Below are 27124 nucleotides of genomic sequence, written 5' to 3'. Positions count from 1 at the left end.
CGGCCAATGAATAGGGGGAATGGTCATTACTGACACTGCTTTTCTATGGCAGTTTTTATGGCAGTTCCTGGTTGCAACTAAACCTAAATCACTGGCGGGATGGCACTTGGATCGCTTCGTTTTCCGAAGTTGCCCAAAGTTTCCTGGTGAGGCGACTCTGGAAAACGAAGCACTCCGAGTGCCATCCTGCTGTTGATTTAGGTTCTAGCCGGCAGGAAGGCTTTTTGGGGAGATTAGTCGCCCGAAGAAGAGGCAATGTGTCGACAGGTGACTTAATCTCCCCGAATCTTAGCGTTACCCTTACATGTGTGAGATATAAGACAATAGTGATGTGCAGGTCTTCTTTCTGCTCTCCCTGCCTGTGACCTTACTATGTCAGCTTCTACTTCCGGTAGCCACTATTTATAGACACACCTGCCCCACCCCCTTTCTTGATGTCATGCAGGTCAGGTTGTGTGCGGGTCTATAAATAAAAGTGCCGGTAGGGTTTGGGCCTGGTGTTCTACCTGGATGTACACTAATAGATCTGCTCCTTTAGTCGCAAGATAATCTTTTCTCAGTTTGGCCCTCACGTGCTGGGCCAAGTTGGGCTGATCAAGTAGTTTGACTCCTAGGTTGTCTCATCGGGAAAGGAATGCAACAATGCACAGATTCCATCCTCCCCCAATTGGATTTTGTAAGGTGCCTGTTATCTCTCCAACGTCCAATGTCAGTCCCTTGAAAGTCCCCCATGCATGGTCCAATAAGCTGCTAACTTGGTCTGGAGTAGCTGCTCATTTACAACATACAGTAACCTAGATGTGTAATCCAAGAGCGTTGCTACCTGCACATCACTGCTGCTCTTTGTTTTCTGAGCCAGAAAGTACAACTAAACCTTGACTTTATATTTGTGGTTAGTCATGGGAACCCACCTTTCATTTGATTTATTCCTGAAATCAAACTTTGCTCCAATTTAGACTGGTCCCCAAGAAATGTAAAACTGAGATTATTTAAGTTAAATCAAATCAACCACCACATCTGTCTCCCTTCTCCTCTGTAATGGAAACCTCTTGATGCAACAGAAGGCAGGTATTCCCCTCAAGCTTTAATATTCTGAATGTCTCTTATTGGGGTATTGTCATGTAGGGAGCATTAGAATTGGATGGTTTCAAGAAAGAATTCTAAAAATGAATCATGTAGGCTTGTAATAAGCCACATGTGGTTAACTGGCATTTGATGAACTGTGAATGACATTAGGGATGAAACTAACCCAGGAATCCGTTTGGGATTTGGCTGAGCCTTCCCAATTTAATGTAAGGCCAGCTTTAGTATTCCTGCTAAATGATCCACTTGTTTGGTGAGGTCAGTAAACAAGTGGATCTCTCACCGATATGTCACCACCCCAACGGTCGTTTTACAATGATGAAGATATAGGTCATTGGAGCGAGGACCATATCGACAAGCTGATGAGGTCCTTACTCCAACAGAATCTTTAAACATGTCCGATTGATATCTGGATGATTTTTGGCCTGGTATTGATTGGGAGAACTCCATCCAATACGCCTGTAATTAGCCATATCCAAATATGATGGATACATCTCCCTGGACTGATTCTGGCCATCGCTACCAAGTCAGACTCTGGACTGTAGCTAAGAATTGAATCTGCTGAGGATAAATATACAGGGAGCAAGTTTAGACAGAGGAGGAGCCGAGCATTTATGTTCCTTAAATGTCTCCTGTATTTGCACTGGCCTTCAGAGACATGTCACATGGAAAATACTAAAACTGGGAAAACATTTTTAATATTTGAAAGAAATTTCAGTACAAAAAAAATCCTTAACAGCAAATGACTTCTCTTTGGTTGCCAAAACAAAAGTGAATTTGTATGTGTCAGAAGGATCTGCAGCACCTCGCAGATCCAAGATGGGGTTCAAATGACGGCTTCCTGTCCCGCGGGCCAATAAGAACTTCAGCTCTGGGGCAATGGCAGTATTAGAACTGGGGTAGCTGTGCCTTCAGATTATCATCAATCTGAAATCAAATGAGAAAATGTTCTTGGAATGCACCATGGATTCGGTGAAATGTTCCTTTCCCTTTTGTTTCTTGGAGTGATTTGTCCCCTTTTTTAGAACCCAAATAAAGCAGCTTAGCAGTACAGTAATACTGACAGACAGCAGTTTACACTATTATTTAACACTGAGATGAAGGCAGTGAACGTTGATGTCAAACAGAGAGACACTGGCGACGTGAGGTTTATGTCAGACCAATTTCTTCCAGAACGCTCCGTGGTGTCTCAGTTTCCTGCAAGGGGGACAGGAACAAACAGGCAGTCAGTTTCAGCAATGACAGAAGATAAATGCGGCACTCAAGAAACAACAGCACTCAAAGGTACAACTCATTTATTATTAGGGTTCTATACTGTTCCTTTAAATAGTTGGATGGGTACAGTTAGTATGCACAATGCTTAATAGCCAATGTTTTTATAAACATTTTTGTGGTCTATAAAATATTTGGCCAAATCCAAAACCAAATTCTATTTTGCCTACAAATGCATCAAGTCCAAACCAAGCTGCTCATGTCCAGTTCCGATTCGTTCCCGATAAGAATCTGCAAAAAGTACTGGGATTTGGTGCTTCCCATTTGATGGTCCTGTTTTATTGGACTGGCTCAGAATGGATAAAAGAATGATCTGCACACGTGAAGCTATGGCCTCATTGTTTACTGTCTGAAAGTTATCCAAAATAAGAAAAATAAAGTATGAATAATGTCATATGGAGAAACTCACCAATTCTAACCACTATTGAAGAAAAGATAATGCCAACCCCAAGAGATGGATGGCTGAAGATACAGTTGGTTGTTAGACATCTTATTATTATATATATATTTACTTTGACAAAGGTCTCAAGGAAGGCCGAAACGTTGGAATAAAGTCCTGTGAGTGCCTTGCTTTACATGATAGTCTACATATAGTGAATAAAGTACCCCCTCTTGTAAAATATAAGGATATTATAAGTTACCGAGGAGTTTCATGACCATATAAAAGTACGAGGCCGAAGGCCGAGTGTTTTTATACAGGTCATGGAACTCCGAGGTAACTTCTAATATCCTCATATTTCACAACTGGGGGTACTTTATTTATTATAATACACAAGTTTCAGTGAGTCATGTGACAGAAATGACATCAGAACTCACCGTTTATAACTGATGACATCAGAACTCATCGTTTATAAGGATATAATTTACAAGATATTCATGGCTTTTGTGTATTATATATATATATACAGGTATGGGACCTATTATCCAGAATGCTCTGATCCTGCGGGGTTTTCAGATAATGGATTTCTGTAATTTGGATTTTCATACTTTAGGTCGACTAAAACATACTTTAAATATTACATAAACCCAATAGGCTGGTGTTGCTTCCAGTAAGGAATAATTATATCTTAGTTGGGATCAAGTACAAGTTACTGTTTTATTAATACAGAGAAAAAGGAAATCATTTGAAAAAATTTTGGATTTTTAAAATGGAGTTTATGGGCTTTTTGGAATTCATAGATTTCTGGAAAAAGGGTTTCCATATAACGGATCCATACACATAGTTAGTGCCTAGTTTCACAGCACCTTATAGGTGCATGTTCATTATTCAAATCAATCCCTGTCCCAGTGGAGCTTACAATCTAATGTCCTTACTATGCAAACATTACAGTCCGTTCATCAGGGTAAGTTGCCTGAGATCCATTTAGCTCTTTGAGGCTGCAAAGCTATGGGCTCGAACACACACGCACATCAAAAAATGGTTCTCTGGAAATCAGCCAATCACAAGACATCATTAGTGGAATCCAGGGTGTTTACAAGCCAACAATTCTCTGTCCAGCAAAAACAGAACCATAACCTCCCAGCAGTAACTCAGTGATATTGTTCTGTAAATACTCCTTCCCCAACACCTAAACTGCCGGAAAAGAAGAAATAATCTCTTGCCGAGACTTCTTGGGAAATTGAAACGGTATCTGTAAAGACCACTGCCGTGAAACGTTTGAAATGACTTCCCTCTTGCACCACTGACTCCTCCCAATCTAGTTTCTGAACGATTAGTGTAAAAAGGTTGATTAAGACTGTGATGCTGATAAACAACAAGATGCATTGAGATGCCACGAACATGGTAACTTAAAGGAGAAGGTAATTTTTTAAACCTATCTTTAAAAGTTGCTTAGGTGCTCCCCTCCTGAACCGCTGCCCAATTCGGTCTCCTGCACTCACACCGTCCCCTTGAAGTTTCAGCCCTTTCCATACTTTGTGGCCGCCATGTTGGCCGAGTGCGCGTCACGTCCCTGTCTGAAGTGCGCATGCGCTAAATTTAGTACTCCCCCATTGCCATTGCTGCCGTAATATTGCCGCTCACATGGGGGAAGAAAAGGATATTGTACGCATGCGCAGGGCTTACCAAATTTTTACTGCGCATGTGAGAGCCCTATTACAACAGATTTGGATAGCGAGAGGGATGGATTTGCTTTTATATCCACCTTAAAAAGATTTTTACTATGATCTTGGATTACAGAAAGGGGGGAAAACGTATAGAGCAAGGAATCCTGTATGTATCTCTCCATTTTGTGGGCAATAAATACAACTTTATTTGTATTTTACCTTTCCTTATCCATTAAAGGAGACATTTGCTATAGAGGTAAAGTATGATTTAGAACAGGGGGTGCCCAAAAGGTAGATCAGGACCCAGAAAAGGCTAGGAGATGAATTTTAAAGTAGGGTATTGATATTGTTTACATAAAATGAAAGCCATAGGAAGCAGGAATACTATGAATAAGGGGACAAGCTTTCCGCTTTCCACGGTGGGTCCCGGTGCTCATGCCCCAGACCTTCAGCAAACGGGAGCAACATACAAAACTTGAATGGCGGGCAGGCACCACTCCGGAACGCCAAAATCAGTCAGTAGAATCCTGGAGCCCAAATTTTAAGTAGTACAAAAAAAATCTTTATTTTACATTATGTATAAAAGATAAAAGCCTGACGCGTTTCGTGTCCCCCAAGACACTTATAGGCTCATGATTAAGTGTCCTTGGGGACAGGCTTTTATCTTTTATACATAATGTAAAATAAAGATTTTTTTGTACTGGAGTGGTGCCTGCCCGCTATTCAAGTTTTGTGTATCAATATTGTTTAACTGCTCAGAGCCTTCAGCCAAGTACCATGGAATTTCTACCACCAGGTTCCATTGAGCCCTGCACTATTAAAGCTACTCAGCCTACTGAGCCTAACAACTCGCTAGAGCAAGTGTAACTCCCTCTGGGAAAGAAGATTTCATGTGATTTTACAAATTGTGTTTTCCCTTTAATTTCATTCTGCTTATATATATATATATATATATATATATATATATATATATATATATATATATATATATATATATATATATCTATCCCACAAAGAAGGTCCGCACTCTCAGGACTTAAATTGAAAAAATGTTTTTATTAACTAAACGACTCTATATATATATATATATATATATATATATATATATATATATATATATATATTATGCAAATAAGCATCACCCATGGGCCATGCCATATTTAGAAGACTGAATAAACTTGGCAAGTGGGCTGATGAAGGCCTAGTTAGGGTTTTTCTCCTCTGTGTTTTCGAAAGTCCAGATGGTGGGTAGGACAGGTGATTTCAGTGATGGAGCTGATAATGCTTAAGGGGCAGACTTTGATGAGACTGCGGGCGATGAGACTGTGATTGGCTTAGAGTAGTGTCAGTCAGTGCAGAGTCCTGTTTGGGTTACAGACTTCTGAAATTGGACAGGCAGTTCTGAAGGGATCTTAGAGTGTAAGCTCCACAGGGGCTGAGATTGATGTAACGTGGACATGGCTAAAAATAATAACTGCCATCACTAAGTGCCACAGGATACATTTTCTAGATCAGTCCTAGCTCCTGTGCATTATAACAATAGAATTGTACAGACTCTAAACTAAATTATAAATTGCACATTCTTCCCATCAACTCTCTCATTGTTACAGTGCCTTCTGCCTAACTTTTTGCCACTTCACCAGGATGGTGATAAAATACTCCACCATCGTTGGGCAAGTGAAAATTTCTTTGGTCTGTTTATGAATGCACATTTGAATAGTGCAAAATAAAAGCTTTATTCTCTGTGCCTGAACTTCCCGTCACTACGTTATTGGGAATGTTATTGTATAGAAACGCTCTTCCTTCCTATGCCGCAAGTGACAGCCTCACCGACTCCATCAAATCCCACAACATTCCATCTGACAGTTACAAATATCTCCAAGTGGTAAATGGCCATGTTTATTTTATTAATGGCGGAATGAAAACATCAAACAGAACTGGGAATAGAAAGCTTTCAAATGAAACCCATTCAATATTGTTTCAATGGGAATCACTCAACTGCACAACTACTATATAACCTGCAGCAATGATAATTATAACGAACTGTCAGTTATCTGAAATCCATGGGAAAAACGGCAGATTAAACGGTTGAACTGGATGCCAAAAAAACTAATTATTTGCTTTGCTTCATATCAGTGCCTCTTGTATGCAAAAATATAGAATCTATGGTGCTGGTATTTAGTTTCTAAGGGGTTTATTTATTAAAATCTGAATGCTAAAAACTAGAAAAATTTGAGATTTTTTTTTTACTCTAAAATCTGAATTTTTAGTAGAAAAAAAAAATCAAATTTTTCAAGATTTATTATTTCCAAAAAGTCTAAATCCGAAAATACTCCTTCTTCAACCTGTCCAGGTCCTGTAGAAGTCAATGGCAGATTATTTGCAATTTGCAGATATTATTGTCTGAGCTGGGTTTCGTACGATTATCCAAACCTTTCTGACTTTTTTCACGAAAAAACTTCTGACTTTTCGCATGACAATCCAAAAAAGTCGTGGTTTTCACGCGACAATCTGAAAACGTTTCGGTTTTTGTGTTTTTTTTTATTCATAAATAAGGGTAAATCATGGATTCTAGCTTGGTCTGACATTTTTTATGTAAAGATCAGAACATTTTGGATATTGATAAAGAACCCCCTAAATGTTAGTCTATAGGTTTTAGCATATGTCAGTTAAAAGTGCAGTAACACCAAAATGTTCATATCAGTCAATTGTTGGCAGCAACAGTGCTATATTGTAGGGTTTAATTTAATAGGTGTGTAGGTAGCCATAAAAGAAATGTGATCTTTGCTCCCCATCATTTATATACTAAAACTACGGTACTGTACATAAATACCTCAGCTGTTATCTCCTTTACAGTATTTCATACAGCCCTCTTGGAACTTGAATGGCTGCCAGCAAATTGGTTATTAATATAAATCATATAGGAGCTTCTGAAGCAAATTCACACATTTTACAAGAATGGGTTAAGAGTACACTATATTAAAATGTATAGAAAGCCTGTTGCAGGTCATTATCAGAGGGCTACTCTGTGGACTGGTAATACATTTTATCAGCTTCCTCTGATCAGTAGAACCAGGAAGTGAATGTTAGTCACTGGTTTCATTTTCTTGTTTAGTGCCAAAAATAGCAATAATGATGTCTGTACATATTCTTCCTTACCATGATAGCCAGGCACTCACTAAACTGGTTGTAGAACATTTTATATGACATATACCATTAGCTGGTATTGTATATATATATCACCAAAGTTAAGATGGTCGTACACCCAAGGATCCAATTGTTTGCTATGGCACCCAATGAGCACATCTTTGCTTGATTTGGCAATTTACATTATGGATTTAACTGGGCTTATCCAATGATCTGTCCCATGGGCCAACGTTCAGATCATACTGTGGGCCTATAGAGACGTATCATGAGAGGACCATAGCAATGTGCTGTCTTTGTCCTAACCCATTGGGGTATTCAAACTGTCAGATAATTCTTGGCTGGGTGGACCACACAAGGACCCAAGTTGGTCTGGAGGGGATTTGGTTGGCAGCTTTAATGGTTTCTCTATGGCCACCTTTACTCAACTGTCGCTTCTTCAGAAAAACTGTACATTATTTTAAGTTGCCACAGTCATACCTTGTAAATACTATAGTATCTCAGCCACAACAAGAGAAATACCGCAAATCCCTTTATAAACACACACAAACTTACTTTAGCATCCTTAGAATGGAAAGGCATAGGACAAGAGAAAGAGAAAAAGAATATGTTAGAACGGGTTTTCCCAAGGCAAATGTATATTATTACATTAACTTTTACTTGGAGAAACCAATGCGACGGGAATGACAAATATTCTGTGCAGCCAGGTTATTATTATTATTATTGTTATTGTCCTTTGTTGTTATTTCTTTTTTGTACCAGAAGAAATGTAAAGAACAACTAGGGGCAGAGACATATCAACCTTCTAATCACTGAAGTCCCTTTTGGTTGCTGATACGTTCTTTTGATTTCTTTTAGATTTAAGTCGATTATTGTGCCTTGTTTATAAAAGTAATTAGTTACAAAAGGTAAGTGCTAATTAATGGCATCTTTCTTGTACTTCAGATGTGTGTTGGAGCAGATGGCTGAGCACATTAGTGAGGTATGCTGAGGCTCGCTATAAACCATCGCTGTATTTAACGTCACTTTAGAAGGCTAAATATAGTCCCAGGCACTCAAGCACAAAAAGCTTTCTGAGCCCCACGCAGAGAAAAATCTTTGATCCTTAGAAAACACACTAGGCATCCCAACTGCATCTTCTACTACTGTACCTATCCAAACACTCACATCTTGTACAGTTGTGTTCAGAAAAATAGCAGTTTCCAACATCACTTACCTGATCAATCACTGTTGTTTGGTAAAAATTATATTTCTATATGGCAAATAATTTACTAGTAGGTGTAGTAGAGTAATAGAAACAAACAGCCCCAACAGCCATGACATTCTGCTAATTCCGGGTCATTGAATCATTCATTGAGGCTTGTTCCAAATAATAGCAGTGTGGAGTTCAATTAGTGGCCTCATTCATTCTGAGAAAAGAACAGGTGTCAATTACACCTCTCATTTAAGGAAGGAAGGAGCAAATGTTGTGCTGCTGGTTATAGTGTATTTCTCTCTGATATCTGAGTAAAATGGGTCAATCCAGACATTGTTCAGAAGAACAGAGTACTTTGATTAAAAAGTTGATTGGAGAGGGGAAAACATATAAAGAAGTGCAGAGAATAAAGGCTGCTCAGCTAAAATGATCTCAAATGCTTTAAATATGGCAACCAAAACCTGAAAGACGTGGCCGAACAGAAAATCTATCATTGGAATGGATAGAAGAATAGCCAAAATGGCAAAGACTCAGCCAATGATCAGCTCCAGGAAGATCAAAGTAGGTCTAAAGTTACCTGTGATACTGTTACAATTAGAAGACGCCTATGTGAAGTCAAGCTATCGGCAAGAAGCTCTCGCAAAGTCCCATTGTTGAAAAAAAGATGTGCTGAAGAGCTTACAATTTGCCAAAGAACACAATGGGGTATATTTAAGAATGAAGTTAGAGATAAATATACCCCAATGACTGGCCTAAAGAGAAATGACGGTCAAAAGAAGGTCTATTGGCTATAGGGTCTGAACCAAAGTCTTCATTGCAAAAAGCACGACAGAGACCTTTAGTGACCAAACAGAGGTAATACATTTAAAGTAAATAAAGAGAAATAGCACAACATTTTGTGGACTGATGAAAGCAAGATTGTTCTTTTTGGGTCTAGAGGCCACACACAGTTTGTCAGATGCCCCCAAACACTGAATTGAAGCCACAGTACAGAGTGAAGACAGTAAAGCCGGTGGCACAAGCATCATGATGTTTCTCATACTGTGGTGTTGGGACTATTTATCTCATACCAGCGATCATGGATCAGTTTCAATACATCAAATACTTGAAGAAGTCATGTTGCCTTATGCCAAAGAGCAAATACCCTTGAAATGGGGGATTCAACAAGACAACAACCCTAAACACACCAGTAAATGAGCAACATCTTGGTTCCAGGCAGGCCTGGACCGGCAATCTGTGGGTTCTGCAAATGCCAGAGGGGCTGCTATAAGATGCCATAGAAAGTCAGTATTTAGTGGGCTGGTGGGGGTTGTTTGGGCTGATTGGGCCTCTGTGTTCCTGAAATTGCAGGGTCTATTTTAATTCTCAGTCCGGACCTGGTTCCAGGCCAACTAGATTGACATTATGGAGTGGCCAGCCCAATCCCTGCACCTTAATCCAATATTGAACGTGTGGGGTGACATCAATTATGCTGTTTCTGAGGCAAAGCCAAAAATTGCAGAAGAATTGTGTAAGTCAACAAGTGTCAGAAGCTGGTGGACTCCATGCAACACAGATGTGTGAATTTTTTTGGAACAGCCTCATATTCCCTTTCTTCACTGTTTGTAAAGGAATAACATAAATTTGATACGTTTTAATTTGGAATAGAATGTGCAGTGTTCCCAATGCATTTGTGTGTATGGAAATAAAAGCTGTTATAAGGATTTTGAGCTTTATTCACTTTTTTAAACACACTGCTATTATTCTGAACACACTGTACAAAACAGATGTTGCCTTGTAGTCTGCAGTGCGAGCTCGTCCAAAGGCTGGGTTTGCACAGGAGAATGTCCGAAAAGGAGGACAAGTCATGGCCTATGGCAACGTTTATACAAAGGTCTTTTAGCTCTGTTAGTTTACAGTATATCTCAACACAACTTCCTTGCACTACAACTGTCATCTAACGCCAACTTTACATAGTAGATATTTCACTGCTTCTTTGAAGTTTTCATCTCCAGGTGACAAAAGCAATGATGATCTTGGCCTCACACAACTGCCAATGATCTAATCCTAGTTAACCATATTAATGTAAAAAAATCAGCAATTTCCCTAGTCCTGTGGTCTGAAATGACCAAACTTTAAGGGGGTTGTTTACTTAAGTCTGAATGCAAAAATCCAGAAAAATGTGTGATTTTTTTTTATATAAAATCGGACTTTTAAAAAAATCACAAATTTTTCTGAATTGATGAAACCCTGAGGATGGAAAAGTCTGAATCTGAAAATCCGGCTTCTCAGATCTGTTAAGGTTGCATATAAGTCAATGGGAGAAGAAGCGTGCTGGGTTTTGTGCAATACCCTGCAGTTTTCGGCCAAAAAACCATAAGAAATCAGAGTTTTCAGGTGAAAAATCCGAAAAAAATCTCGAAAATCTGATTTCTTCCCCCAAAGCAAATTTTCAGGAAAATGTAATAATAAATAAGTGTAAAAAAACCTGAGCGGATTTTATCGGAGTTTGTAGCAGAAAATGTTGAGATAAATAACTTCCCACGGGTGTGAATTTGGTTCAGCCAGACACGTGAAGGGTTATTTATCAAAATCAGATTTTATTCCAACATTTTCTGCAACAAACTCCGATCAAATCCAGGTTTTTTATGCTTATTTATTATTACATTTTCCCGAAAATTTGCTTTGCGTGGAAAAAAAATAAGATTTTTAGATTTTTTCAGATTTTTCACGCAAAAACTTCACTTTCTGCCCGAAAACTTCGGGGTATTGCACGAAACCCAGGGCACATCAAAAAATCATTGGGACTTCTCCCATTGACTTATATGCAATCTCGACAGGTCTGAGATACTGGATTTTCTGATTCAAACTTTTCCATCCTTGGGGTTTAATAAATTCTGAAAAATTTGTGATTTTATAAAAAAAAAAAAAGAATCAAACCTTTTTCAGGAATTTTCAGAGCTTAGTATATAACCCCTATGATTCAGATTAATCAGAATCCTTCCGAACAAGGCTTGGGTTCAGCCAAAATCTGAAAACCAAATCCAGGATTCTACACATCCCTGGTATTGTACTATTAACATAAAGATTATATTATTTCATCATTAGGTATTTATCATTATTAAATATCATAATTTATATAGCGCCAACAAGTTATACAGCAGTTTACACTAATTTCCAACAAACAAGGGTCTTGCAAACATTACCCAAACAAGGGTTACCAAAATAAAACCAGGATTGGGGGGGAAGGGAGCTGCTTGCATGATCTTATAATCGTCAAAGGATAATGTATTCTCTTATAGTGACCATCTTCTACTCTTGTTTGGAAGAGTTCCTTACCTAGAAGTCATTTTGCAAGAAAACACAAATTACAAAAATAAAACCAATTTTAGCTTGTTCAGGCACACTGGCAAATGTGATGGTTGGGCAACTAAATGGAAGTGCTTAGACTTATTCATAAAATGTAAAAGACGCCTTACGGTCTGTATTAATCGTGGTTCCATTTGGCAGCCTTTCCAGAGTCAGCAATTTCAGAAGAAAGCACTGCTAGAAGACACAATGGCTTAAGGCACATTTCATAATGGGAAAACAAAGTAGCTCTAATTTCTTAATGGACGTCTGTAGAGTACGATGGATTCTGGTGATAAATGCTCTTCGACTCCATGGCTTTTATGGGAACGAGCTGTTAAATGGAGGAAATGGATGATCACAAACCATTCTCACTCAATTGAAAACAATCTGTTGGAAGTTTCAAGTTGGTAAGGATCTTCATTATGATTTTACAGACAGGCCTTTAATCCAGTGGCAGCATATAGAATGAGATAAATAGCCACTTGCTTATGAATGAGATACAGGCACGACAATAGTTTCTGAACCGATGCACAAAAATGCAATGTTCTGATCCCCGTTGAGTCTTTCTGTGGATTCCCAAAGGCTGCAAAGCTCGTAGAAAATAGCTGCCCAGCTATGATGCATGTTACATGGGTAAAAGATGGGTTTTTATACTCCTACATGGGTACAGTTCACTTTATAGAAAAACAAATCACCCATACACAAGGGTTCCCCAATGGCATTAAATATAATAAATGCTGAAAATGTATATCAGACGCGGAAAGAGTTTTCCGTCCGAAAACATTTACAAGCTATGAAATCCCTGTTCGTTTTCAGCAAGCAATGGAATTGTTGCTTTTCATGTACAAAATGCTCAATACAGACATAAGTTTTTAATTACGCTAATCAAGATACTGTATGCATAATGATCTGCATTTATGTTATCAGTTAAAGGGGACCTGTCACCCTAAAAAATAATTCCAAATTGTTTTCTATCATGACCATTTTTATTAGAAATGTACCCTTGTTGGGGTAAGGTTTGACCTTTGTGCCAGACAGTAGCAGCTAAAAGAGTCCCACCATTGATTACCCCAGATGCTGATCTCAAGCTTTCTGAAAATGGTACAGAAGACCAAACCATGTTCAAAACGGGTGTAGTTTGTTAAAATCTCTGATGTTATGCTGACTCCTGCAGTGGTCTGGTACCCGTGGGTTACCCAGAAAAAACCCTGCGGGTTGCAGGTAGAAGTTTCAGGAGCGGGTACAGACGCGGGTCAGCGGTTCTCCGGGTTTGCGTGTCTTCTCAATAGCGAGTTTTAATCCTTTTTTTCTGATCACGCCTACTTCTAATGATGTCACTTCCAGTTTACAATGACAACACTTCCTGTTTCTTGATGGTCAGCGGATGGGGTTGCGGATAAGGTACTTGCGGGTCAGATAGCGGATCCAAGCGGGTAAGTATGAGGGTCCGGGTTTAAGAAATTGGTTCCGCGCAGGACTCTAATGCTGTCACTGCATATCTTTTACCCTCTATACCTTGTCTCCCCTGTTATTTTTTCACTTCTAATAACTGGGCTCCCTAGCGATGGGTGATTCTGTCTCTTTCTTCCGGGGGTGCATATTTTCCTAGTAGAATCTACGTGTGGATCAGAGAGGATAATGTCTTCTATTACATATATCAGGTGTGGGATTATAATTTGCAGCCCACTTTGTGACTGGTCAGATAGGAGTTTCTGGTTCTTTAGCCTTCCTGTATAATCTAACCAGTAGCAAATAAAAGGCTCTACCTCGCCTTAAAAGTAAATTGTCAGGGGTCTGGCTGGACAGAATGCAGCAAGGGGGCTGCTAATGTTTTTACCCTCATCAGCCAATTATGAATACAACTCTGCTAAACGTCGGACGCTATCTATTCATGGTACAAACCTAGGTCTTTGAGCTCCAACACGAAACCAGCAGCAATTCTGCAACCTGCAACCAATGCATAGTACATTGAGGGCACTTTACCCTGCATGTGGCTTTGACCCTTTAAACTTTGTGCATCAACTTCTACTCCACTTCTAGGCATAAAATGTTTTACACTGGTTTATAAATAGTCCCCATGCTGCTGGTTGGCTATATAAAAGGTGTGGGTTATGAATGCATACAAATATGTATCTGCATCACCCTCTTTTTAGCCTCTTGTTACCCTTTTAGGTGCCTGCATTACAGAAGTGTGATCAGATACAATAATGATTAATGGCAGCTAAACGCATTTTTATATTATCCGATAAAAAAACACTAAAAGCTCCTGGCTGGATATTTTGAAATATCTTTTGATATTTCCAGCGACTGCAGAGGAAGAAAGAGCATTCAAATGAAACAAAAAGCATGTGAATGTTCTTTATTGTCGCTGCGGCTGCTACGGAGGCAGAAAGCAAGCTGGGCAATACATAATAAAAACAATATAATAAAGCTTAAGGAACATAAGAAAGCAGGAACAGCTCCAAAAAGGAACACAGTGAGGCACCAGGCTCCATAGGTTTTGCTGCATTTTAGCAAAATATCACTGAATAGGAAAACTGATGCCATGTCTCCGTTATTTCATCCCCTAGTTTATTATTGGCTTCAGTACCTGCTGCACTGACAATGTCATTTATTTAGGTGCAGATTTTTTTAAACTTTGGTTTCTGTGCTGGACATATTGCAGGGCACATTGCTCCACATACACGGCTCTATTAAGAGTTGCAAATATCAGCAACTTATTCCATAGATCTGCCAAAAATGTTAATACCTAAGCTAGTTTCATTAAGAAAATCGTCTTATTTAGGATTACTGGTGACAACTCACAGGTTGAGCAGCACTGAAGCAAATATATATGGTGCCGGCTCCCAGGGCAGGGAACATGGAAAGTCCCAGACTTAAACATGAATGTTGGGTGCTTCTTACACAATACTGCTATGATTTATAATAATCTCTTTAAAAAAAACAGAATGGGGTCTTAATATGTGGTAGAATGTTTTTGGAAAGCTACCAGAAATCAGCAGCCACTCAAGACCACAGGAATAGTTATAAAGGAGAAGTAAACTTAATAACATGATCTGAGCTACACAGCGCTTGTTCATAGGCTGTTTTTGACAGGTTGAACTTGATGGTCTTGGTTTTTCCAACCATGTATCTTAGATAGCTAGCTATACAGATCGATGAACTGAAGGAAATCTGCACTCACAGTTTTTATCTTTTAAAACCCGTGGTTTTCCTCTAATACATGGGCATCTGTTATTATGTGGACTGCACCCAAGCACTTTGCATGAGATATACATGAGTTCCAGCACACAGATATATTAGGAGGCCTGTATATAAGCTTTTGACCACAACTGACAGCCTTCATGCAGAGATATCCTAAGAGCTTCCTACATCTTCCTAATCTGTACTGGTAAATATGGGCTTACTGTGTAATAACATGGTGGTGCTGCTACACTCCTAAAGGCCTCCTGGAGTAGAGTTACACCATAGCAAGTAAGGGAAACAACTAGACACATGCACAAACATATTGCAATGTATATTCCCCAGGCAGCGTTCAGCCTTAAAGGGATACTGTCATGGGAAAAAAAAATATTTTCAAAATGAATCCGTTAATAGTACTGCTCCAGCAGAATTCTGCACTGAAATCCATTTCTCAAAAGAGCAAACAGATTTTTTTATATTCAATTTTGAAATCTGACATGGGGCTAGACATGACTTGATATATGACTTGTGCCTCCACTTTAGGAGAGAAATGCTTTCTGGCAGGCTGCTGTTTTTCCTTGTCAATGTAACTGAAGGAGTCTCAGTGGGACATGGGATTTTACTATTGAGTGTTGTTCTTAGATCTACCAGGCAGCTGTTATCTTGTGTTAGGGAGCTGCTATCTGGTTACCTTCCCATTGTTCTTTTGTTTGGCTGCTGGCGGGAAAAAGGGAGGGGGGGTGATATCACTCTAACTTGCAGTACAGCAGTAAAGAGTGACTGAAGTTTATCAGAGCACAAGTCACATGACTTGGGGCAGCTGGGAAATTGACAATATGTCTAGCTCCATGTCAGATTTCAAAATTGAATATAAAAAAATCTGTTTGCTCTTTTGAGAAATGGATTTCAGTGCAGAATTCTGCTGGAGCAGCACTTTTAACTGATTCATTTTGAAAAAAAAATTTTTTTTCCCATGACAGTATCCCTTTAATAAATGGATGAAAATAACTTTGCTGCAGTCACTTCAAGGCTGATACTACGTGATGGTCTCTCTCATGGGCTTCTTGAGGCCTCAGACCTTGGCTGCATTGCATTGCATAGTGCCTAACTGAACCTGTCCTTGAATATACAATTTATTAAATGGCCTCCCTACCCTAAATTGTGTTGGGTACAAGGAGATCTCTATGATACCTTTGCCTCATAGTATTATAATGCTTTTTGTACAGTATATAATAAAATAAACATATTGGTCCCAGCTGCTGTTATGCCTTTAGAAAACCATTAGCAGCTGTTTTTGGCTGGCAGAGCTCCCCAAACTGTTGGTCATACCCCTGCTAACTTCTAGTAAGGTGATTATAACAGAAAATGAAGGCTAGGAGAGACTACATAAGGATTGTGGAAAGACACAATGAGGCAGTGGGAATTTCGGCAGACTGAATAAGGCAGGGGTCCCCAACCTTTTTCACCTGTGAGCAACATTCAGATTTAAAAAGAGTTGGGGAGCAACACAAGCACGAAAAATGTTCCTGGGTGGTGCCAAATAAGGGCTGTGATTGGCTATTGGTAGCCCCTATGTGGACTGGCAGCCTACAGGAGGCTCTGTTTGGCAGTACATCTGGGTTTTAAGCAACCAAAACTTGCCTCCAAGCCTGGAATTCAAAAATAAACTCCTGCTTTGAGGCCACTGAGAGCGACATCCAAGGGGTTGGAGAGCAACATGTTGCTCACAAGCTACTGGTTGGGGATCACTGGAATAAGGAGTCATTGTAGGGAAATTAGGAATGCACTTAATCCAGGATTCAGCCTTTTTCAGCAGGATTCAGATTCGGCCGAATCCTTCTGCCTGGCCGAACTGAATCCTAATCCTAATTTGCATATGCAAATTAGGGACGGGAAATCAAGTGACTTTTTGCCACAAAACAAGTAAATAAAAATGTTTTCCCCCTTCCCATGCCTAATTTACATATGCAAATTAGGATCCAGTTCGGCCAAATCTTTCTCGAAGGATTCGGGGGTTCGGCCGAATCCAAAATAATGGATTCGGTGCATCCCTAAGGGAAATTATACACAAAATAACAATACATTAAATTGGTTAGCAGTTCTTATAATTTTTTTTTCATATTTTCAACAAAAGTGTTAACACAGCAGTTTAGTTCCAGTCTCCGCAGGAATAGTATCATTTTATAAAAGCAAGAACTAAATGTGAACATATCAAAAAGTATATATGTTAATGTTAGTAGCAATCTTCCAACAAACAGAAGTTACATGTCACTGTATGTGTTGGTTTTCATGTAGGTCGTCTCTCTCTCTCCCTCTCTCTATATACATACTAGTGCTCATTTGCAAACCAAGGCGTACCTGTGGTCTGCAGCTAGAATTGAGTGACTATGAAGATTTTAATTCATCCAGGTCATGGTATATCTAGTAGAAGTAACTGTAAAACAACTGGACTTAAGAAATTATTGAAGACGTTTCACTACTCCTCCGAGCAGCATCTTCAGTTCAACTGAAGTTCTCGGCATATAAATTCTTGAACTGAAGAAGCTGCTTGGATGAGTAGGGAAATGTCTTCAATGATTACTCAGCAAGTCCAGTTGTTTTAGAATTACTTATACTAGAACTGAGTGTGGCCCAAAACATAGACATCCTCCCCTCCTGCTTCTACCTGCTCTAAGGTAGGCGGTAAGGTCAGGGCTGGAGTGTGCCTCCTGACTTGGCTCTTTAGAGGAAGAGCTGGATTTTTGATCCGGTGTTCACTACAAAGAGCAGCGCACCCCTGGCATTTTGCACTGATGCCCAGGACCTTAAATAATGAGGCCTACTGCCTTTTTCCATTTGATAAGTGAGATGTACGGAAGAAAAACCGCTCTTTACCAGCACATGCAAACCACAGGCAACTCTTATCATTCCATGGATGTGTATGCAGAAGTGGCAACATCTAATGGCACAACATACAAGAGGGCGGCACACGGATGGATATAGACATCTCCCCTTCCTCGTGTGACATACATAACATGCAAAGAGGGACTGTCTTAGGAAGTAGGGCCCCTTAGAGCCCTGTCATTTAATATACAAGGCCTCCTTGCACTGTTTTTTTGCACTGTGTGATGGATGTGCCACTAAGTTGCAACAGGCTAGGACCAAGAGCAAGTGATATGTGTATTAATAGCTGATGGACTGGAGTATACACATTTTTAGCAATAAATAAAACACATACTACCAGACTATACGTAAATACAGCTTAATGTTGCCGTTTTTCTACTGGACAACCAAATTTGAGTTGCTAACACTTCTAGCTCGTACAATGGGGTCGTGGGTTTTACTCCAAGTAGAGTAAAATTTGTTCTACCGGTGTTTGAACAGGTTTCGTTTGGGTTTGGGTTTGGAACACATTAATTAGCATTTGATGTAATTAACAATAGAGTGAGTGTGTGCACCTGTATATGTGGTTACACAGTTTATCTGTATGGGTACAACACGACCGATTTTCGGTGCACGTATATCCATTTCGACAAAAAGGAAGCGCAGACGTCACATCGGATGCGCCGAATCTAATGCAAGCAATACATTTAAACCGACATGGCACGACGGATGCGAACGCTACATGTTGCGTCTTCATCCGACAGTCGTGTCGAATCAAATCAGCTTCTATGTGCAACATTTGTATTACTTGCTTTCGATTCGGCACATCCGACGTGACGTCTGCGCTTCGTAGCGGATGGACGCGCACCGAAAATCGCCCTTGTAGTTCTACCCTAAGTGCCACAACGCTTAACCAGCACTAGAAAAGGTCTGTGAATTGGTAAGATTAATTCTGGCTGAATACTATGTTATTTATATATATATTTGTGTGTTTGTAAGCTAAATTTCCATTCTATAAAATGAACGACATTACTGATTCAGACACATCTGGAAGGGCTGAAATCCCAGGCATCGCTACTTAGGAGTGCTCGGTGCATGACAAATGTGACAGAACACAAAATGGGAACACAAAATGGGAACACAAAACACAGAAGAGGTGCGTTGCCAGCGGCAAGATGGTTCCACCAATCCAAAGACACTTCCAGACCCCGCTCAGTCCAGTTCAATTCCTCTGAAATTCTGCATGCATGGAGAGTGGAGCCATTTAATACACAGGCACATTAAAGAATTCATGCCGTGGCTACAAAAGAAACACACAAGCTTATACAGTACAGAGAACATGCGGACCTATAAGAGAAATAATCAGATAATACAGGACAAAATAATGTCACAGAGAGAAAGGGGTTAGAATGAATCAATTGTTGTAAGTCAAAAATGGTTACTTGGGTTTATTAAATTCTCTCCCTCTCTCACAAAAGCGTCGGTGTAAAGTCAATATGGACAACGAGTATCTGCAAGATGAAAATAAACCAAGATGTATAGGCCCTAACTGCATATTTTTCATTCTACAGACTAGAGTATGTTTGAAGATTGTCAGTCCTTATTTGTGGTTATTATTAGACACATTCATAGAATACACAAGTATCTCTCCGTATAACGCACAAGCACCTGTGTAGCCTTATAAACGGAGCAGTCTGATGCCGTGATGCACTATCCTTAAAGGAAATGGGTAAATAGATAGACTGTGCAAAATAAAAAATTTATCTAATACACCGTATATACTCGAGTATAAGCCGAGTTTTTCAGCCCCCAAAATCTGCTGAAAAACTCTACCTCGGCTTATACTCGGGTCAAGCACAAAAACGGTCGCCGGCGTCCAAGAATAGTCGCCGGGGTCAAGAATAGTCTCCAAGAATATTCGCTGGCGTCCAAGAATGGTAGCTGGCATCCAAAAACGAGACTCCGGCACCTCCAATGGGAGCAGAAACCCTCAATTTTTTGACTGAAACTTACCAGAAGCTGCTGCATTTCTCACCCTAGGCTTATACTCGAGTCAATAAGCTTTCCCAGTTTTTGGAGGTAAAATTAGGTACCTCGGCTTATACTCGGGACGGTTTATACTCGAGTATATACGGTAGTAAGTTAGCCAAAAATGTAATGTATAAAGGCTGGAGTGAGTGGATGTGTAACATAATAGTCAGAACACTACTTCCTGCTTTTCAGCTCTCTAACTCTGAGTTAGTCAGTGACTATAAGGGGGGGCCACACGGGATATAACTGTTCAGTGAGTTTGCAATTGATCCTCAGCATTCAACTCAGATTCAAAAGCAACAGTTAGGGCAAGGTCACACGTGGCGTTTTTACTAAATATGTAAATTTGCCAATGAAACCACACGCATGATAATGTTAGTTTTTCAGCCTGTAGTTTTCTTTTCCCAACATGCATTTCTGTTTTTTTCTCATTCCCCCACAATTCCACTCAGAAGAATTTTAGTAAACTTTTGTGAAAAAAGGCAAGTTGAAAACAATAAACTTGCAGAATGTAGCCGTACCGCTTGTCGATACCCAAATAAGGGCATGGATTAGTGTTTTGGCTGCAGTTTCTGAAAGAAAGGGGCTTATCTTGGCAATAATGTGGAAGAAGAAGCAACAGGTTTTGGTGGTATTATTAATATGATTAGAGAAGGAGAGAGACTGGTCAAAGATAACCCCAAGCAGCGTGCTGAGTTAACAGGGTTAAAGGAGAGCTAAACCCTAAAAATGAATAGGGCTCAAAATGCCATATTTTATATAATGAACTTATTGCACGAGGCTAAAGTTTCATCTTGTCAATAGCAGCAATGATCCAGGACTTCAAACTTGTCACAGGGGGTCACCATCTTGGAAAGTGTCTGTGACACTCACATGCTCAGTGGGCTCTGATTGGCTGTTGAGAAGCTAAGCTTAGGGCTCGTCACTAATTATCCAGCAGAAAATGAGCTTCCCTGGCTGTAATATAAGCTGATGCTACAGGTTTGCTGATTATTCAATTCTGATGCTAATTGCACTGGTTTCTGTGCTGCCATGTAGTAATTATGTGTATTAATTACTAATCAGCCTTATATTGTGACATTTCTATTCAGTCAAGACGAGGGTCACTGATCTGGACAGCCAGTCTCTTATTCAAACCACTATCTGGTTGCTAGGCTCAACTGAACACCCTGATAGCTGCTGAAAATGCAAACTGAAGAGCTGCTATTATTATAAAAAAAAATAAAAAACAAAAAAGAATCGCAAATACATTAAATCATACTAGCCGTTTGGTTTAGGCAAACTGCCCCTTTAACTCTCCGAGCCCAGTTCATCTGTCTGGAATGTTGGGGTGCAGGTTAGTGGTGTAAATGCACAAGTGCCAGATAAGTGGAAAACAGTTTGTGGGTGTGTAGAATTGTCTGGCTATAGAGAAGGTTTCTTATAGATGATATTGATGATATTTAGATGATTATAGATGATCTAACGCCCGAATAAAAACAGGAAGGGAAAAAAGATTGTGCAGGAAATATGAAATTGTTCTAATCTGTGGGTGGACAGGCCTTTAAAAGAGAAGGAAAGCTACAGAGGCATTTTATTGCCAATAGATCAGCTGCAATAAATATATTTATTCTGTAGAATGATTTACCATACCTGAATAAAAAGCTCTACAAGCTCTCTCTGTTTGTTTAGGATAGCAGCTGCCATATTAGCTTGGTCTGACATCACTTCCTGCCTGAGTCTCTCCCTGCTCACTCATAGCTCTGGGCTCAGATTACAGCAGGGAGGGGGAAAGGAAGGAAGGAAGGGAAGAGAGAGGAACAAACTGAGCATGCTCAAGCCCTAGCCCTGGAGGTTTAAGGTGAAAACAGGAAGTCTGATACAGAAGCCCATGAGTACACAATAGAAGGAAAGAAATGTGCTGTTTCTATTGACAGAGGACTCAGAGCAACATTACTTTGATGGTTTACTGGTGTATTTATATAGACCTTTCTGATAAGGCTTTAACCTTTCCTTCTCCTTTAAAAGAAGAGAATTCCCCACTCACCAAATACTGGCATGCCCTCAAGGATTAAAAGAATGTATATGTCCTTTCCAGCAAGAGGCAATTATTATCACATGCAGCATCAGTCTTAGCAAAACACCCAGTAGTATCCCAGTAGTAACCGTGCCACCAGAACAGTAATTGTAGTTACCAGTGTAGTTACCAATCCCTCAGATTATTCCTTCTCACAAGATAACATCTGAATAACCTCCCCAGTCTTCACTCTGAGCCTACAAACATAAAACCAATGTTTACAATATGTATTGCTTGAGAGTTACCTGTTGCTCTCATTAAAGGGTAAGGCTTCTCGCATGCACAACAATAACACAAGGAAACAATGGGGATTATGTTTTATCTTGCTGCTAACCTCAGGTCCCCCTGCACCCCCCATAATATTTGGATAAAATGGAATCTATGGGAGACAGCCTTTCCGTAATCTGGAACTTTCTGGATAACGAATCGCATACCGGTACCACTGGAAATCAACAAGTTTGCCAGGTTCACTTTAATATTACTGTATCCAAAATATTATTTTAAACTAAATTGAAAAGCAGAAAATCTTTGTAAATCGGCTTCCATTTACTGGGTTTGTGCTTAAAAAAATGTGGCAGTGTTCTTTTTTTTTTGTACATAGTGTTTGGAATGAACATGCATTTATTTTTCATATCAAACATTTTTGGCACATTTGGCCGCCAGCCTGCAACTGTAATCAGTAATTAACTGCAAATTTCAGTGAACAAAATAGGCCCATCAGCAGCATTAATTGAGAGACGTTGGCACCAAGGAATATTTTCTGTCTCATGCCGGGCTATACATTCCCACAGCATATAAATATTTATATCCATGCAGAAAAGTCTCGGAAAAGACAGTTGCCCTTTGGGTATTCTGTCTGATCTGTATCTGGATAGACAGTTTATGGAGGAAGGGGCAGAATCCCCAAGCTATCCTGTGACCCCAAATTCTCATTTGCACAACAAAGTACAGGCAGGCTGGTTCTATGTCTACTTGTCTCTATTCACAATTGTCTACCAGTTAAGAACCTCAACAGAAATAAAATATAGCAGGGCTTATGTACATGTCCTGTGTCCAAGTGCAAAATAACAGAGACACACGCGAAGGTTCGGGGAGATTAGACGCCTGACGATGAATTGCCTCTTCTTCAGGCCACTAATCTCCCTGAAAAGCCTAACCACTGGCTAGAATCTAAATCGCCTGCGGAATGGCACTCGGATCACTTTGTTTTCCGAAGTCACCCGAAGTTGCCTGACAAGGAGTGCATGAATGAGCATTAAAACTCCCCAAATCTTAGCGTGTGCCCTTACCCTAAGAGACACAAAACCATGCCTCTTAGTGCTCATTCACTCACAACCCAACAAGGAAGCCCTGTCATTACAGCCGCCAGAGCACAAACATCTGCACCCAGGTCACAAGTACAAAAAAACATAGCAGCGCACTTTGCACCTGAGACGCTCATGTAAATTACCCTAGTCAGGGTCGGACTGGGCCGGCGGGACACCGGGAAAAAATCCCCCCCCAACGCTGGCCCAGACCTGCTCCCCGATCAGCTGGCTCATCGGCATCAGCGCATGTGCGGGAACGTCTTTCGAGCTTTGTGTATGCGTGCAGAGGGGTGGGAGTTTGGACGTCAGGAGATACCCTTTGCTCTCGTGACTATATAAGTACAGTTTTGAGTAATAAGAACTAATCAATGATGTAAATATAAATATAAGAACATGTCCCCTATTTACATATTAGCAGTCATTTACTACCCCACAAGTGCAAGAGTGCGCCCCTTAGGGCTCAATTTACAGAGCACTTGTGTCCCCCAGGGTTGCTGGTCTGTGCACCAAGCTCAGGCTGTAAGGACAGGGCCCCAATGTGAGCTGCAGGGTACAACTACATGCCTCTCCTGTCCTCCCCTCTTCAGCCAGGGCTTAATCCAGGGCAAATCCTTCAGGTCTCGCACTTTGTAAAGAAGCACAGAGGCCTGCGCCTAATTACACAATGCACCATGCAGCGCGCAAAGTGCAAAAAATGTGCATTGTGTAAATGAGGCCTATTGTGTTTATTTAGGAGGTCATCTTAAAATCCTTGCACTGAAGGGACAGTAACTAAGAGACGTATATTCATATGTGTCTGAACACCTTAAAAGAAAGACCTATTTAAGTTTTATGTGTTTTATGGCCATGTTACATGTTGCAACATGGCAACTTGCAATGACATGGAAAATACACATTTACAGTGACATGATATGATATGAAAATATATTTTACCAGTTGTTTACTGGATACTGCAGAGAGGCTGTTTATAAATGTGATTTGATGCCACTGAACCATTTTACACTGGGGATGACTGGGTATAATATAATACAAAGACTTGGTTGTACGGCACTATGATTGGTACAAAGCGTCATTTGTAGAATTTGCACATTGCAGTCATAGCACCAAAGTACAGTCTGAAAGTGCTGGATCAGCCATAAGCCACAAATCCAAGGATCCATTCAGAATATCAGCTTCTGCTTTTGTGCGGGTACAGCGTACAAGGAGCAGTGATTGGTCTGAAAATGGAAAATCAGGCATTTTCAGGATGATCTCAACTCTGCTGGTGTAGAGAGCAGTTGCGCTTCTCTCAGTCTGCAAAAAAACACACAGGCTGAGAGCAGCGGAGCCAATGCTCCATGTGCGTTGGCCCTTAGCAACAGAATGCCCTCTACTTGTTTATATGGGCCACCGCCCTAATGTGCCCTACTCTTCTGAAACTACAGCCAGCTACAAATCACAACTGCTACTCGCTTCAACACAATAACCATTTTTGCAGTTCCTAGACAGGGAGGCAGTTTGTGTTTCATTGGAGACTGAAGTTAAGAAGTCTATTCATTTTTAACAGTCTTAGAACTACTTTAGAGTATTAGCAGCAGAACAAAAAAGGTCTTAGAAGAGTTAATGTTAAACTATACCTGAAACAGGCTCAAAGGAGAGAGTCTACCTTCTGGAATTCAGCAATCAAACAGCAAAGAAGCACACACAAATCAGAAGTAGACAGACACAGAACGTTAAAACATAGTCAATGCTAAGATTGTTCCAAGAGAATAAGAGTCTATATTATTATTTCCTCCTAACATTCCATACCAAATACATTAAAGGAGAAAAAGATAAGAGGGTAGAAGGGGTAAGAGAGAAAGGACATGCAGTACGTGCGTAGTGCTTTGAAGCACAGAGCAGGATGCGGGATGGATCGGTATTCGGAGCGCATTTTAGGACATCATCAGGCGAACACACGCTCCTGCATGCGCTCTCGTAAAGAAGAAGTATGCAGACTCTTCTCTTATTCTACTCACTTAGCCGAAGAAACTGCAGTCACATCTCCATGCTGCCCACATTTGCTGTTGCAACCTCCCCCCTCATGGCTCATTCGTCAGCCCTCCCTCCTTGGTCCTCATCCCCTCCCCTCAGCCCTCCGTGCTCAGACCTCAGCTCGCAAGCCAGGCTGAGAGCCGAGGAGGGAGGGCTGAGAGCTGAGGAGGGAGGGCTGAGGGCTTAGGACGGAGAGCCAGGGCAGCCATCAAGGGGGGGGGGAGAGTTGTAGGGGGCCCCAAGGGTAAGGGGGGCCCGACCACACTTACTTGATTAGCCAGGCCCCCCATCTTTCTGAGAGCTGCTGACTTCAGGAAGGCATGGACGTTTAAGGGGCCCTGGCTACCAATTTTCTCATAATGTGGGGGGTGGGCCCTGGCCACCAATTTTGGCCACCAATTTTTTTTTTCTCATGTGGGGTCCTAGCCACCAATATTTTTTAATGGAGGGGCCCTGGCCACAAATGTTTTTTTATGGGGGGCCTTGACCACCAATATCTTTTTATTTTTATTAACATGTGGGAACCCTAGCCACCAATATTTTTTTTGTTTTTTTACTGTGTGGTGGGGGGCGGACCTGTAGGTGGGGCTTGCGGTAGGTGCAGCCCAGGAGGCCCAGGAAATTTTGTCGTATGGGGCCCTGCGATTTCTGATGGCAGTCCTGGGGAGAGCTGAGGAGAAGGGCTGAGGGTTGTGGAGGGAGTACTGAGAGCTGAGGAGGGAGGGCTGAGAGCTGATGAGGGAGGGCTGAGAGCTGATGAGGGAGGGCTGAGAGCTGATGAGGGAGGGCTGAGAGCTGATGATGAGGGAGGGCTGAGAGCTGAGGAGGATGGGATGAGATCCCAGGAGGAGGGAGGGCTGCGAGCTGAGGAGGGAGGGCTGGGGACAGAGGGCTTTTGTAATGAGGGCTCAGGAGGGAGGGCTGAGGACAAGTCATAAGTGAATAGAATAAGAGACGAGTCTGCATACTTCTTCTTTACGAGAGCACAAGCAGGAGCGTGTTTTCCTGATGTCCTAAAATGCGTTCTGTAGGGGCACTACACGCTGCTCCTCAGCTCTCTTTCAGGCCTTACCTCCTGCAGAAGATCCGCCTGTTCGATGGCTTTGAGCACGTTTTTCTTGGATGTCTCCTGAACTTCTCCTCCCAGCAAAAATTCATCCAGAATAAAATAGGCTTTTTCAAAATTAAAGATGATATCGAGTTCACACACCTGAGAGTCAAGACCAATAGGAAGTGTACTTTAATTACACTGAGATTTTAATGAGACAAGAGTGCATAATAACACACGGTTATGTGAATCTTTTCATTAGCACAAATTAGAGTAGGAAGAAAACCCTCTTCATTTTAATCTGTTAACATGATCATTGTCACCTGACATTAAACACGTAGGGGCCAATTCCCTTTTGCAATCATTTCTGTGTGCCGGTTCCTCAATTGTTTGTTTCCAATTACCTTTTCCCCTTTAAGGCTTTTGTTCACTTTTAAGTTAACTTTAAGAATGTTATAGAACAGTGAGCCCCAACCAACCCCTTGTGGCCTTAAAGCATGTGCTTCTTTTTGAATTTCTGGCTTGGAGGCAATTTTAGTTGCATAAAAACCAAG

At 40.7% G+C, this 27124-nt stretch overlaps 1 protein-coding gene across 9 annotated transcripts in view; it reads right to left on the bottom strand.

Annotated features, from left to right (window-relative positions):
- Positions 1–1759: 1759 nt before the first annotated feature.
- Positions 1760–27124, bottom strand: part of ap1s2.S (adaptor related protein complex 1 subunit sigma 2 S homeolog) — a 39860-nt gene continuing 14495 nt past the window's right edge. For 2 of the 9 annotated variants that reach the window (XM_018248407.2, XM_041583204.1), the window contains 3 exons: positions 26595–26732; positions 8101–8109; positions 1760–2280 (listed from right to left, as the gene is read on the bottom strand). In XM_018248407.2, coding sequence (XP_018103896.1) covers positions 2233–2280; positions 8101–8109; positions 26595–26732 — 195 coding nt within the window. In that variant the 3' untranslated portion in view covers positions 1760–2232. 9 annotated transcript variants of the gene reach the window in all.

Source organism: Xenopus laevis, chromosome 2S, assembly GCF_017654675.1.
Source record: "Xenopus laevis strain J_2021 chromosome 2S, Xenopus_laevis_v10.1, whole genome shotgun sequence".
Classification (NCBI taxonomy): domain Eukaryota; kingdom Metazoa; phylum Chordata; class Amphibia; order Anura; family Pipidae; genus Xenopus; species Xenopus laevis.
This window is presented reverse-complemented; position numbering and strand designations above follow the sequence as displayed.